Source organism: Onychostoma macrolepis, chromosome 06 (assembly GCF_012432095.1).
Source record: "Onychostoma macrolepis isolate SWU-2019 chromosome 06, ASM1243209v1, whole genome shotgun sequence".
Lineage (NCBI taxonomy): Eukaryota > Metazoa > Chordata > Actinopteri > Cypriniformes > Cyprinidae > Onychostoma > Onychostoma macrolepis.
Genome location: NC_081160.1, coordinates 28,433,175 through 28,449,096, shown reverse-complemented (window position 1 = coordinate 28,449,096; position 15,922 = coordinate 28,433,175). Strand labels below are relative to the sequence as shown.

At 36.1% G+C, this 15,922-nt stretch overlaps 1 protein-coding gene across 1 annotated transcript in view; it reads left to right on the top strand.

Annotated features, from left to right (window-relative positions):
• Nucleotides 1-15,325, top strand: part of raly (RALY heterogeneous nuclear ribonucleoprotein) — an 83,610-nt gene extending 68,285 nt beyond the window's left edge. The window contains exons 4-10 of the mRNA XM_058778263.1: nucleotides 3,415-3,487; nucleotides 4,385-4,432; nucleotides 6,912-7,069; nucleotides 7,490-7,603; nucleotides 11,806-11,936; nucleotides 12,156-12,200; nucleotides 14,802-15,325. Coding sequence (XP_058634246.1) covers nucleotides 3,415-3,487; nucleotides 4,385-4,432; nucleotides 6,912-7,069; nucleotides 7,490-7,603; nucleotides 11,806-11,936; nucleotides 12,156-12,197 — 566 coding nt within the window. The 3' untranslated portion in view covers nucleotides 12,198-12,200; nucleotides 14,802-15,325. The remainder of the gene's footprint in view (nucleotides 1-3,414; nucleotides 3,488-4,384; nucleotides 4,433-6,911; nucleotides 7,070-7,489; nucleotides 7,604-11,805; nucleotides 11,937-12,155; nucleotides 12,201-14,801) is intronic.
• The last annotated feature ends 597 nt before the right edge of the window (nucleotides 15,326-15,922 follow it).

The window sequence follows — 15,922 nt, the reverse complement described above, 5'->3', positions numbered from 1 at the left end:
TGTGCATGTGTGTAAAATGAAATTAATAGCATACTGATTACAGGATACTGCCAACTATATTTTAAAAATAGTTTGTGAAATAGTATGTATGCATAAACATTACTTATAACACACACTCCATATATATATATATATATATACACTGCTGCTCAAAAGTTTGGGATCAGTAAGATTTTTAATGTTTTTTAAGGGATTCTCTTCTGCTCGTCAAGGCTGTATTTATTCAATCAAAAATACAGAAAAAACTGTAATATTGTGAAATCTTGTTGCAATTTCTAATATTAGTTTCCTATTGTTACATGCTAGCCCTCTTTTTGTCTAGAGGTAATGGGCAAAGCAGTAACAAACTTTGGAGAGAGAAAGCAAAGGGACCTCTTGTCTCCAGCCCCAATAACAACTCCAAACAAAAGAACTTATTGTTTTTTATTAAATCATAAGAAAAAGATAAAAGGAAACATTAACTTCAGGAGGGGGCAAAGGCCAACATAACAAACAAAAGATTTCTAACTCAATTTTAAACATAACTTACCTATACATAAACCAAAAACAAATGAATAACAAAATTGAACTTCCCTAACTCCTTGACTACCCATATAACCAGGAGAAAAGCAATTAAAGAAAAAAGGCACCCACCTCCCTACAAGTTTCCTTACAAAACTCTTAAACCCTAAACAAATGTACAAATCTACAACTAAATTCACAGTAGCACCAATGGTTAGCACTCAACAACAACAAAACAAAGTTAGCTGGAGCCAGAGAAAAGAAGTCCGTGTGCCAGGTTACAAACTGCAACCCTCTCTCTCTCGCTCTCTCTCTTTGCTCTGAGACAGTGCTGGCTTTATACTGCTTCCTCCTGAGTGCAGCCAATCAGTGGAGCCGAGTTGAATGGGTAAAAAAAAAACCAGCAACAGGTGTATCCAATCACCTCCACGACAGTGACGGCAGTAGACATGAAAAAAAAGAAAAGAACAACAACAAAAGCAAGCATACCACAAAACACAGAACAAATAAAATAAAATGCGTCTCAGGACATAACACTATTTTAATATACTTTAAAATAGAATTGATTTCTGTGACGCAGCGCTGCCTTTTCAGCATCATTACTCCAGTCTTCAGTGTCACATGTTCAGAAATCATTCTAATATGCTGATTTATAATCAATGTTGGAAACCGTTGTGCTGCTTCATTTTTTTTGGTTAATAAAAAGTTAAAAAGAACAGCATTTATTGAAAAAAGAAATTTTGTGTTTCAACATACAATGCTATTCAAAAGTTTGGGGTCAGTACATTTTTTCTTTCTTTTTTTTTTTAAAGAAATTAATATTTCTATTCAGGAAGGATGTGTTAAATGAATAAAAAGTCATAGTAAAGACTTATATTGTTAGAAAAGATTTCTATTTTGAACATATGCTGCTCATTTTAACTTTGCATTCATCAAAGAATCAAAGAAAAAAGTATGTTCCAAAAAAAAAACAATATGAAGCAGCACAACAGTTTCAACACTCATAATAAATCAGCATATTAGAATGATTGGAGTAATGATGCTGAAAATTCAGCACTGTGTCACAGAAATAAATTCTATTTTATTCATTATTATTATTACGGTATATAAATATAACAAAATAACAATAATAATATTTATAATAATAATTAATATTAATATGCATTAATATATATATATATATATATATATATATATATATATATTAATGCAATATTTTATTATTGTTGTTATTATTATTGTTATTTTGTTAGTATATCCTGTAAAAATAATAATGAATATATTTATTAATAAATACAATTATTTATTTATATAATACTAAATTTATACTATTATTTGCTGGATACATCTCACTGTTTTTAAAATTTGTGTCAAAAACAATTGCTTGCATTTTAAATTCAAATTTGTTATAATAACAATAAAAATAATTATAATATAGTAGATATGTATAATAATAATAGTTGTTGTTATTTAAATACTCCAAAAAATAATACAAATACAATTAATATTATTATATAACTGGAAAAATAAAAATATATTTTTAAAAATTATAACGATGATGATGATAATAATAATAATATGTATTTATTTAAATAATCACTCTAGAAAAGAAAATTCATGTTAAGTGCATTGCATTGAGCGATGGCGTATGCTTTGTTGCACACTTCACATTTTGCCGTACTGAATACATATGCATGCTATTTTACTGGAAATATCAAGAGTGATAGGCTACTGTAGTATGCTATTCTAATCTAAACACAGCCTTAGTGTTCAGAGAAACTCAATAAACAATTCTTTACATGCACGCCAGCTAGGTTCTGTGAAATCTATATGTATGTCTTTAGCGTCAGTCGATGCGGGGTCGTATGATCGCCGCGCTATTTCAGTTATCAAGTAGTTTTAAGCCTCATCATACCAGCCAGTAATGGTGTGTCCTCTACGAGGTGACCTCTAGACACTGATTGGTTTCTCAGCTGTGCTGGTATCCGGGCAACCGAGCGCTGATGCCCCGCCCCCCTCAGATAAACGAGGAGCTGGACAGGTGTGTCAGCGGCAGGTGTTCGTGTCACGCTGAGGACATCAGACAGTTGTTCATTTGCTCGCTTCCACCTTCTATGTCTCTATCTCTCCTCGATTCAGTTCGATCTCTGTCTCCTTCGCTTCCAATCTTTGTTTGTCCGTCTCTCGTTTGCCCTCCAGCCCTCCGCAGCTGCTTGATGACATACATGTTTTTTGGGCGGTCAGATTAGCCGCTGTTTCGCGCTCCACGGAGCCTTTGGCTTCCACTTGACAGCCCCGGTGACCTGTCACTCACGCGGCCCCACTCGTTCCCCGCTGGCCAATCGGTCCCGGAGCTGAAGGAAATCATCACGGCTGACAGCTCTCCCTCAAACCCTGGCGCCTCTCGCTGTCTCAAAGCTCACCTCTGTATTCGCTTGAGTGTTGGAAATATGAAATCGGGTGACAGAGGCATGTCTTCCATTGCTTCACGGCTATCCATTATTCCCTTTCTGCTTCTCCTCCTGTCATAAAGTGGAAGCCGAGGCGAGGAGACTCTGGAGGCTGGAGAGTGCTGAGAAAGAGCGCAGACGCCGGATCGGTTGAGTGGGTGTCGAGTGCCCTCTGGTGGACGCATCGAGCGTGTGGTTATGCAAATCAGAGCACTCCCACTGAACTACAAGTGTCCGTAATGTCAGTGCACCGTGATAATTACAGAGTCATTAGATAACAGCCTCAAGTGCACCCGGTAACGTACAATTATCAAAGAGCTGCAGATGTCACTTTGAAAGGCGTCTTCCTTCTGTCATTGTTTAATACGTGTGTCATGTAATTACTCTGTGCACTTTTTTAAAAATCTGCTTTTTATAAAGTAAAACTTTAGATTGAATGCGTGTTTTCCGCTTCTGTTCGCAGACATTAACATGGCAGGTGAACCCAAACCCAACAGGCCTAAAGGACTAAAGAGAACCGCATCGACATTATACAGGTGATTGCAGAACGAGAATAGAGTGCATTTTTAACCAACTAAACAACATATTTGGCTTGCAACACGTTTATTGTATAGGAGAGACCGGGGTAAGTTGTCACATGTGTCAGAATCTATTTTGACCAAAACAGTGGTTTGATATTTTTCTGTTAACTTTTCTTTTCACGTTTTAGAATTGTTTCACTGCTTAAATATTTGCTAAGAAAGGCTTTTGAATAATGTGTATAATACACTACCATTCAATGTTTTGGGGTCAGTAATTCTCAGCAAGGATGCATTAAATTGATCAAAATTAAGACTAAAGACATTTATTATAATATTACAAAAAAATCTATTTTAAAGAAATGTGGTTCTTCTGAACTTTCTATTCATCAAAGAGTCATTTTAAAAAATCATGGTTTCTATAAAACCATGCAACACAACTCTCTTCAACATTTATCATAATGAGAAATGTTTCTGGAGCAGCAAACCAGATTATTAGAATGTTTTTTGAAGGATCATGTGACACTGAAGACTGGAGTAAAGATGCTGAGAATTCAGCTTTGCCTCACAGGAATAAATTAGATGGAAAAAGTTAAAAAAGTTAGTTTACCAACCCATAACTTTTGCACTGTAGTACATTTTAGTGGTTTTTATATTTTGGATTAATTTTGGCATTTCAAATAAAAGTATGATGTGTAAATAAATTGCATGTTTGCGCTGACAACTTGCCCTGAATAGTGTGACGTAGTGTTTTTTTTTTTTGTTTGTTTGTTTGTTTTTTTTATGTAAAGGTTCAATTGCTTTTTGTCTAGCAAAAACTTCACAGTATCTAAGTGGAAATTGACTCTCTTTTTTGAAAATCCTGTGAATAACCTATATTTAAAATAATGTCTCTCTTGTGTTTAATCCCTGCAGCGGTTATGATTTTGACTATGATTACTACAGAGATGACTTCTATGACAGGTGAGTCCATGATTTTGAAACAAATGATTGCGTTGAAATACAGTAAATGCACTGAAGTTCACAGTGCAGGTATAATAATATGCCAGTCCTTGTCTTTGTTTGTATCACTGTTTGTTGCTGCTGTTCAAGAAACATTTCTTATCGATATCAATGTTGAAAATAATTGTGATGCTTCATATTTTAGTGAAAACCGTGATATTTTCCTGAAAAAAAAGTTTGATGAACACAAAGAGACTGTTTTTGCTAAAAAGGTTGTCATGCATTAGTTGTCACACTAAATAAATCAAATACCTATAGTATTCTGATTGTGTGCAGAAGCACTTTTTGCTCGTGCTGAAATCCACTGACCTGAACTCATAACCCAGCAGTCAGGCTTTATTTTTTTTTTTTTTGGGCAGTAACCCAGCAGTGACTTAAAATGAAGTCAGGCACACTGTTCTCTCTCTAGCACCGCTCTTCCTGTCATAATACATTTTCTCACAACTTGGCAGAATTAAAGGAACTCTCATAAAAACACTCTCACACAGCTGTAAGCTGCAGAAAGAAAGGCAGAGGAAAAAAATATGCGTTTCACAAGAACTCTCTCCATGACGCGTTAAGCAAACTTTGGCTCAGTGAGCGCACGGTTGGCCAGCGTCCCTTTTCGGTAGCTATGGAAACCCTGCTGCGAGACTCAGCTGGACGTACTTGTTTGCAGATGTAAGGGATATTGCGTCCATATGATGAGCTGACATGTTTATTGATATCTCTCTTGTGATCTCTGCTCCCTGACTTACAGCCGTCTTAGGGCGACGCTGACTCCAGTCGATATTTTACAGCAAACATATCCAATAATTTTGATCTCTAGGATGGCGGATCAGTCGGTGAAGCCACGTAGATGGCATGTGGGAAGCCAGCTGGTTGCTTTTAGGGTCCTGTCTGGGCAGCAGACGTGCTTCTCTTTGAAGGCAAAAGTATCATCTTCTCTCACTTCATTCATGCCACATCACCTCCTTCATCCCTGACAGCAGAGCTCCAGGATCGGCTTGGATTGCAAACTATTGGCTTCTGGCCTCATTTCAGCTCATTTGGCCACAATGAAAAGATGTACGCTGTCGGTTTACGCTATGAGACGGAGCGGTTGAGCTCCTTTGAGTCAGGCGTATCTCCCGCTCTGTTCGTGAGGAGTTGATGTATGATGGATGGAAAGCAGATATACTCCGATCAAAGATCGCACTTTACTCTTGCTTTCCCCAACAGTACATGAACACACTTCTACAATTGTTGGGCAAAATCCATCCAAGAGTTTACCAAGCAAATGACCTTGCAAAAAGATGATTATATCACAAAACAAAACAAAAAGAAGATGATACCAGTGTTGTTTATTTGGTGGTATTTATATACAGTGAGTACGGAAAGTATTCAGACCCCCTTAAATTTTTCACTCGTTGTTATATTTTATATATCAAATAAATATAGGACCATGTGATATTTCAGTTTTTCTTTTTTAATAAATCTGCAAAAATGTCAACAATTCTGTGTTTTTCTGTCAATATGGGGTGCTGTGTGTACATTAATGAACTTAAATGATTTTAGCAAATGGCTGCAATATAACAAAGAGTGAAAAAATTTAAGGGGGTCTGAATTCTTTCCGTACCCACTGTATATATTTTTTTTTATAGTATCTATTAATGTTTTGAATCAGCTTTTTATTTTCTTATTTCTATTAAGCTTTTATATTTATTCCTGTTTTAGTAATGTACAACCTTTTATAATTTCTAATATATATCTAATATTTATATTTTATTTTGTATTTATCTCACTTATTGAAAACAATTTAATAACTTTAGCTTTATTTTTATTTTATTATAATTAGCCTATGTACTTTATTTTCTAAAATTCTTTAAACATGCTGAATTTTTTGAATTTTTTTTTTTTTTTTTTACATAATGGTTTTATATTTCTGACATCCTCACATATGTTGGATTGGTGATCATATTTTAAGAATACATCATTGAAAACTAACATGTCGACTTATCTGAATATTGCAGAGAAACTTGCATTTGCATATTTGCATGTCCCTTGCATTTGTACATGCATATATTGTGTGTGTATATATGTATGTGTGTGTGTGTGTGTATATATATATATATATATATATATATATATATATATATATGTTTTTATTTACTTATTCTATTTTTATGACCCTTTTTTTTTTTTTAATTTTGTTTTTTAATTTGTACGTACTGTAAACATACTTGGCAATAAAGCTCTTTCTGGTGGTGGTCCCTGAGTATTTTGGTGTTTACTTTGGGCCTGAGATGGGAAAATACGATTTCTGAAAAGTTTAGCAGTAAACATTTTAATTTAAAATAACCTATTAAAGGAGAAGTCACAAACACCACAGTTTCCTGAGCATGACCTCTAAACTCACTGATAAAAGTCATGTGGTTGCATGAAGCAGTTAGTTTCATGATACGTCTCTTTCTGCCTCCAGACTGTTTGAGTACCGAGGCAGAGTATCACCGGTGCCCAGAGCGGTTCCAGTAAAGCGCCCCCGTGTGGCAGTGCCGGTCGTCCGCAGGGTGAAGTCATTACCTGTCAAACTCCTGGCCAGATCCACTATCCTTCCTAACAGCTCTGTCAAACAAAAGTGTAAGTTCAGTTTCTATTTTGCACCGTTTTTTTTTGATGTATCCTGTTTTTCTGACCTCGAATGCTGAAACATCAGAGGAGCTTTAAGATGGTTAAGAAATGTCCGGAAATGTATTTTGTTCCATTGCGTGACATCTCAAAATCTTCTTCAGATTCAGTGCGCTGAGATGATTCATGGACCACTTGAACTCTTGAACTGGCCTTTGGGCCATTTGACAGATTAACATGCCAGATTTAGGATGTTTGCAATACTGCAGCAGAGGAACCTTTTGTCTTGGGCAGTGCTCCATTATAGTTCCACAACCAAATACCAGTGCCTTGCTTTTATTTCTGTTTTTGGTTTTATGGCAATATATAAACCTGATTTATTCATCTAAAACGCTGTGTTCTTTTGTAAACCTTGTGTGTATGTGTGAGCAGTGAAATCAACCGAGCTGCAGGCTATCAAATCAGAACTGACGCAGATCAAGTCCAACATCGACGCGCTGCTGGGACGCCTTGACCAGATCACAGAGGACAAATACTGCGCCACAGGTATGTCATATGACAAATATATCCTACACACAAGCAAACATATACTGCTGTCCAAAAGTTTGGGGTCTATTGTTTTTTTTTTTCTTTCGGAAATAATACTTTATTCAGCAAGGACACATTAAATGTATCAAAGCTGACAATAAAGACATTTATCGTAATACAAAATATTTCTCTTTCAAATAAATGCTGTTTTGTTTTTTCACAAAAGTATCAATTTTGACAAAAAATATTCATGATTTAGTTTTAGCTAATGATAACAACACTGGATAATGCCATAATTCTTTGATGTATACAGTTATGCTGAATTATTACAGTATTAAAGTGTTTAAATACAAAAATAATTAATATTTCAGTTGTGCTGCTTAATGTTTTTGTGGAAACCAAGACACATTTGTTTCTAGCTCCAAATAGCAAGAGAACAGTATTTACTTGAATAGAAATCTTTTGAAACAATGTAAAAGTCTTTACTGTCACTGTTTTATGTGTCCTTGTTTAATAAACTGACTGTAATGCATACACGGTGGGTACGGAAAGTATTCAGACCCCCTTAAATTTTTCACTCTTTGTTATATTGCAGCCATTTGCTAAAATCATTTAAGTTAATGTTTTTCCTCATTAACGTACACACAGCACCCCATATTGACAGAAAAACACAGAATTGTTGACATTTTTGCAGATTTATTAAAAAAGAAAAACTGAAATATCACATGCTCCTAAGTATTCAGACCCTTTGCTGTGACACTCATATATTTAACTCAGGTGCTGTCCATTTCTTCTGATCATCCTTGAGATGGTTCTACACCTTCATTTGAGTCCAGCTGTGTTTGATTATACTGATTGGACTTGATTAGGAAAGCCACACACCTGTCTATATAAGACCTTACAGCTCACAGTGCATGTCAGAGCAAATGAGAATCATGAGGTCAAAGGAACTGCCTGAAGAGCTCAGAGACAGAATTGTGGCAAGGCACAGATCTGGCCAAGGTTACAAAACATTTCTGCTGCACTTAAGGTTCCTAAGAGCACAGTGGCCTCCATAATCCTTAAATGGAAGGCGTTTGGGACGACCAGAACCCTTCCTAGAGCTGGCCGTCCGGCCAAACTGAGCTATCGGGGAGAAGAGCCTTGGTGAGAGAGGTAAAGAAGAACCCAAAGATCACTGTGGCTGAGCTCCAGAGATGCAGTCGGGAGATGGGAGAAAGTTGTAGAAAGTCAACCATCACTGCAGCCCTCCTCAGTGCAAGACGCATGGAGTTTGCTAAAAAACACCTGAATAAGATTCTCTGGTCTGATGAGACCAAGATAGAACTTTTGGCCTTAATTCTAAGCGGTATGTGTGGAGAAAACCAGGCACTGCTCATCACCTGTCAATACAGTCCCAACAGTGAAGCATGGTGGTGGCAGCATCATGCTGTGGGGTGTTTTTCAGCTGCAGGGACAGGACGACTGGTTGCAATCGAGGGAAAGATGAATGCGGCCAAGTACAGGGATATCCTGGACGAAAACCTTCTCCAGAGTGCTCAGGACCTCAGACTGGGCCAAGGTTTACCTTCCAACAAGACAATGACCCTAAGCACACAGCTAAAATAACGAAGGGTGGCTTCACAACAACTCCGTGACTGTTCTTGAATGGCCCAGCCAGAGCCCTGACTTAAACCCAATTGAGCATCTCTGGAGAGACCTAAAATGGCTGTCCACCAACGTTTACCATCCAACCTGACAGAACTGGAGAGGATCTGCAAGGAGGAATGGCAGAGGATCCCCAAATCCAGGTGTGAAAAACTTGTTGCATCTTTCCCAAAAGACTCATGGCTGTATTAGATCAAAAGGGTGCTTCTACTAAATACTGAGCAAAGGGTCTGAATACTTAGGACCATGTGATATTTCAGTTTTCTTTTTAATAAATCTGCAAAAATGTCAACAATTCTGTGTTTTTCTGTCAATATGGGGTGCTGTGTGTACATTGAGGAAAAAAATGAACTTAAATGATTTTAGCAAATGGCTGCAATATAACAAAGTGAAAAATTTAAGGGGTCTGAATACTTTCCGTTACCGTGTGTGTGTGTGTGTATAAATGTATATATTATATATATATATATATATATATATATATATATATATATATATATATATATATATATATACAGTATGCACACACAATACTATTATTCTGTACTATATAAGCCTGGTTGTTCTGGGATAAATCAAGGTTGTATTCTATTAGTAACGATTTCATCAAAATATGCCTGTTATACCCTCCTCTCAGTAATTATTTTTTGAGAAAAGCTTTCAAAGGGCTTTTTTAATCATATGGAAACCGCAGCAAGCAGTTTACTCTCCGCACAAATCGCTGACTCAGCGCAGCACCACCGCTGTCACACGAGCCGTTCACCGTTCACCGTTCAACACTTTTACGGCTCAGCGGCTCCAGTCCAGCTTTGCAGACTTGTCCCTCTGTTTCACATCAGCGGTCAATTTGACAAGCATTACCGCAGAACGCAACATGCCTCCCGTGTTTATTTACACACAGAAAGCAGCTTCATCATCTATGGATTGTTATGATGTGGCTAATGGTTTGTGGCTAATCAATGATGATGTCCCCCCAGAGCGAAGCACATTTCTGTGCATGTATGCAAGTGTTGCTGACTGTTGAGGATGAGACTCTTTCAAAGCCCTTGTGAGGGAGGAAAGTCGACTAGCACTTACTCTGGCCTGCTCATAACTTTTCAACTGGGCTGATGTGTAAATAAAAGTGAGCTCCAAGTTTTTCTTTACCTTGGCAAGGTTTTTTCACATGTCTGCTCTTGAAACGTGTCCCTACAGAGGTGTCTTGGTTGTTTAGGATGTGAGAATTTGGACTGCGGTTCACCCAATGCTGGAGAGAACAGAAAATCCCCAACGCATACTGACATACTTACTCACTGTGTTTAAGCGGTGGAAATGGAGCTGAAATCACTCACAGCATCTTTAACCCCGTAAAGACTACTGTATCATGTTTGATATGAAGCCCTCTAAATCATTAACTTATCACAACTTCTCTGAAAAACCTGTTGTGCAAAATCTACAACATGCCTTCTGCCCTCTGATTGATACAGTATTTTATACTTTTTTTAGCAAATAAAATTTGGTGTAGAAATATTTTTACTCAGAAATTGGAAGTAAATTTCACCAACAATTATAAAGAAATGCCAAGTAACACAATGAATTAAACTTGACATTTTGAAGCAAAAAGACTGAAATAGTATTTTCTCTTAAGTAATACTTTTGTTTATTTAAAACACAAAACATAAAAATTGCAGTTTATAATTGTAAAAATTTTCACCTTCAGGTGGTGGTACACTTTTGTCTTTTTACTGCAAAATTTTTACTGATTTTTATCAAGTAATTTTTATGTACATACTATGTAATTATGGTAATTGCAATTACTAGGTACTAACCCTACCCCATGTAGTTACCTTATATTACCAGTACTTTCTTAAGTTCACGTACTGTAAAATAAAGTGCAACCTACTTTTCATAAGTGTTATTTTGTTAGCAATATTTCAAGATGAATATTTACTGGACTGAAGCAACTTGTGTTTTCTTGATTTTCAACACTTTTATCAACAATGTTTCAGAAAAATCATGATAAACTATATCAAATCTGTGTTGAGGAATGTTATCATTGTATTGTATGTCATATGATTTGCTCCCCACAATGAAAAATAGCTTTGATCATAAACCTAAGATCTTCCTAAGACACATAATTGGGAGATTTATAGTGACAAATGATATTTATATGCATTTCATGTAAGTGTTCTGCTATACTGTTATGAAGATCTCATTGATTTACATTACAAACTATCAGAATTTCAGTTTACTTCTTGGCCATATAAATATCAGCATCTGCACCAGATTGCATATTTTTGCTTAGTTTGGGCCTCTGAATAAAATCTGAGCGTACGAGCACCATATTCTACCTATGTTATGGGTATATGAGCCATAAAAGCATAATGCATGATATATGCAAAAAAAAAAAAAAATATATATATATATATTTACATATATTTAAAAGCATTAGATTTTCAGACTATTATTTTACATGTCAGGCATTACAGGGTTAAAAGGTCTGATGACAAGCTACAGCAACACGCATTCCCATATAGCTTCATTATTGATGTAGTGTATGTAAATGTACAATAAACGTTTGTCTGTGTGCACAGAGTTGCAGAAGGCAGAGGAAATGAAGAGCGAACTGTCTCAGGACGAGTCGGGCTCAGAGTCTGAGGAACTGCAGCACAGTGATATGGAGGACGGAGAGGAGCACACACACGAGGAGTGTGACGAAGACATGGTAAGAGATGTATGGATAGAGGTGGGAAGACATTTATATGAGGAATGGAAATGAAATTGTAAGGTCAGAGGACTAAAGACTAAGTTCTAAGAATATGAATATGTTCTTAAAAACAACATAACATCAGTTTCTAAATCATCAAACGCTCACACATCGTACCATGTGGATGTTAAAGTTAACAGTCTCTTAAAAATGATTTATTGTCTCTTCTCTCTTCAGGAAAACAATCACATATCTGAAATGGATTCCATTCTTCAATAAAAGGCAAGAACTCAAAGCTGGGACAATGGATTCTTGGATCACAGCGATAATTCAAACCATGAGATGCTTTACAAGTTTCCAAGCTTGAGTTTCAAGATCTAATCAAGATTGTTCTTCATGCAGAAAACAGATTGTAAAAATGAAGTTAGTGAGTACAAACCACTAAATCTGGTTTCACAGGGTAATTCATTCAGTTCAATTTAGTGTGACTCTAAAGATCCATTAAGCATGACAGGGGGACATTTGGGAGTTTTTTGACTGGTGAGGACTTTTTCTAATAAAACTTTTCAAGGGAAACATCTCACAAAAAGGTAACTTAAATAATACAACATATATATATATAATACTACCATATAATACTACCATTCAAAGATTTGGGGTTCTCACAAGAAGTGTCCTATGCTCACCAAGGCTGAATTTATTTGATCAAAAATTATGTAAAAGCACTAATGATGTGAAATATTTGTACAATTTAAAAAAAAAAAAAAAAATTCTATTTGAATATATTTTAAAATGTAATTTATTCCTGTGATGCAAAGCTGAATTTTCAGCATCATTACTCCAGTCTTCAGTGTCACATGATTCTGCAGAAATCATTCTAATATGCTGATTTGCTGCTCAAAAAACATTTATTGTGTGCTGCTTCAGCTTCATAGTTTTGTGATATAACTTCAAAAGTATTTTTGAAATACAAATCTTTTGTAACATTAGAAATCTCTTTACTGTCACTTTTGATTAATTTAATGCATCCTTGCTTAATAAAAGTATTACATAATCTTATTGACCCCAGACTCTTGAATGGTAGTGTATAATGTTCAAAATAAATATAAATGTTTTTGCTCAACTGTATTACTCAAACACTTTTGCACAAAAACAAATAAATAAAATACAAAATAAATGGAATAACCTCAGCTAAAAACCCCTTGAGTTCTAGTCAGATTTACAGTATTGGCACGTGTCCTGTATATGTTCATAAATTGACTGGCAACAAAACTCCAGACAGCTTGAGAAAATCATATTCATCCAGAAGATGAGTTTTACACCCCAAAACATTTTTTTGTAAATTCTCTAGAGGTCAAATATATATTTTGTTTTAGAAAGACAAAGAGCACAACTGGGTGTTTGCCACGTGTATGTCAGAACAGTTTCGATCTGATTGGAGTAATTATGTTAGTATTGCTTTATCAGGTCCGTCTTTGGTGGTCTGAGCGAGTTTGACATACAGCGCCCTCCCCGTCTGTGACCTATGAGCATAAAGTTTATCAAAATGAAGGGAAATTGCTGTGGTTATTCTTACTAATCTGTTTTCAAGGTGTAGCGGCCCAACTTCTGCTGTTTCAGTATAAATATTGGCATATGTTTGGCTACATAAATACACAAGACAATGTGGAATCTGCTGGCGGTTTCCACCTGATCCTGCTGTGTGTTGTTTGTGGATCACCGCTCCGTTTGTCCGACTAATCTGCCTGACCACAATCTTATCGCCACCGGTAACTTCCGCCCTCCTCTTATTCTACCAACTGTAGTTGACCTGAAAGGCCAAACCAAAGTTAGCATCACATTGAGCACAAATTAGCGATTGGTCGCGCTGGCCTCTATCAAATTCTCTGCATTAGGGGATTTTCCGAGGTACTTTTCATTGGCTGTCATGCTGCTGTGGTTGAATCTCATGAAAAAAACACCCAGGTCTTATTTCACTGCACATTCAAAAGGAGAAAGAAAGAAATTCTAGTTTGCGTTAGGAAAATGAACCCCTTGTTTAGGATTTTTTGCATTATTGCATTACTTTCCTGACAAGCACATATTCCATCTACATTAAGTATTAATGACATTGTGTTGTATCGTGTTAAAAAATGTTGTTTAAAGAAATCCAAATGTATGTGTGTGTGTATATATACCGTATTATTAAAATTTGTCAAATTTCAGCTAATTGCCAAGGCAACATTTTTCATTTAGTTTGACTTCAAGCAGTAAAATAACTAAAACAGAAATAAAAATTAAATAGGCAAGTTTAAAAAGAAAACTAATACAAATGACAGCAATGCAAAATTACTAAAGCTTTCAAATTAAAATGAAAACAGAATATATGACAATGACATATATATATATATATATATATATATATAGTTCTTGACAGGGTTTGTGAGATTGATCCACATGGCTTTGCGGATCAGTGAGTGCATAAGGAGACTAATACAACTTGAAAGCCAGATAACACTCGTTCTGGACCACAGAGAAGTTCAGGTTCCCCGTTTAGAACAATCTCTGGATCGATTTCTCTCTCTCTGAGTGGTAATTGGTGCAATAAAAGTTGAAAGATACCAGAGACTTTGAAAAGACATTTAGTCCATTTGGATTGTAGTTTCTGTAAATTTACCATGATATATTGATTTCCGACAGTGTTTTTGGGATGTTTGCTGTTATTAGTTGTCCTTGAATTTCGACAAAACGTACTTTTATGTTGAGTTTTAGCTTTAAAGGCAGTTGGGGAAGAATAAAACCACATGTGAGCTCTTTTCATTTCAGCCCCCCTCCTTTGCGCATCTCTTTTTTTCTCCACTATCACATCTTAATGCTCGTCTTCCTTTTTTGTATTTATTACAGCAGGGAGTTGGAAAACACTGTCGACTGGAAACTTTTTTAATACCACAGACTCAGCGGGAAGACACCGAAACCAACAGGCGCCGTCAAACTCCAGCATCAGCTGTCAATGAGACAGACAGCTAAACTAGCTGTTTGGTGGGAGGGAGGAGGGGGACATCCCCTAAACCAGGAATCCATTACAAAAAGGGCCAGAGTTCCTGAGAGCAACAACATCACACACGCGACAACAGATGGGGATCAATTTCACGGACATTCTGCATTCATGCTCCCCATAAAACACTATCAACATGCAGTTTTTCTATACATTTGGGCGCCTCATATGTAAATAGCCTCATCTTATTTCTGTCCGTCCTTCTTTCATGTCTGTTTGTGCTTTTGGAAAAATATTTTTCATTTTATTTATATGCCAGTCAGAATCAGAAAGGTTGGCTATTTTTAATTACATGTGCATATTTCTTCTGCTTGCACTTTCAAGACTGCAAGAGATATTTACAGATGTAAATAAACTATGATGACTTGTGAGACATCTTTCTCCGCGTGTTTAAATGTTGCCCGCTAGGAATGCTAATATTTAGGCTAATTCTCCGCACCCTGTCTAATATAATCTTTACCTGTAAGACGAGATTTATTCCACCTCTGTTAGATTTGTCGTTAAGAGGATTGAAGTAGCAGTTACTTGAAGGCACAGCTTGCTTTAAGGTCTGGATGGGAGAGAACGTTCAGTCTAACTCAACTTTTAGTAAGACTGTAAAAAGAAGCATTGCTATATTGCAACTGCCCCTATAACCACAAACAGCAATCGCTGAGGTCCAAAACATTTAGAAGAACACCACAGTTGCCTCGTTTGAAAGAGCAGATTCACTGGATGCTGTTGATACAGTTTGTAAATTTAATAGTGAAGTTGTACTGTTTGTGTGTATCCATGCTTTTTTATTTTATTGACTTTGTTTAATCATAATTGGAACTACGTACTTTTTCAGAGGTCTATGACTTCAATCTTCAATTTAAAGTCTTAATTTTTCTTTTGTGAACACACACAATAATTTATGGAAACTGGAAAAGAAAAGAAAGAAAAAAAAAGGACTATTGCAACTTTTTATCTCAATTCTTTTCCCCCCCAA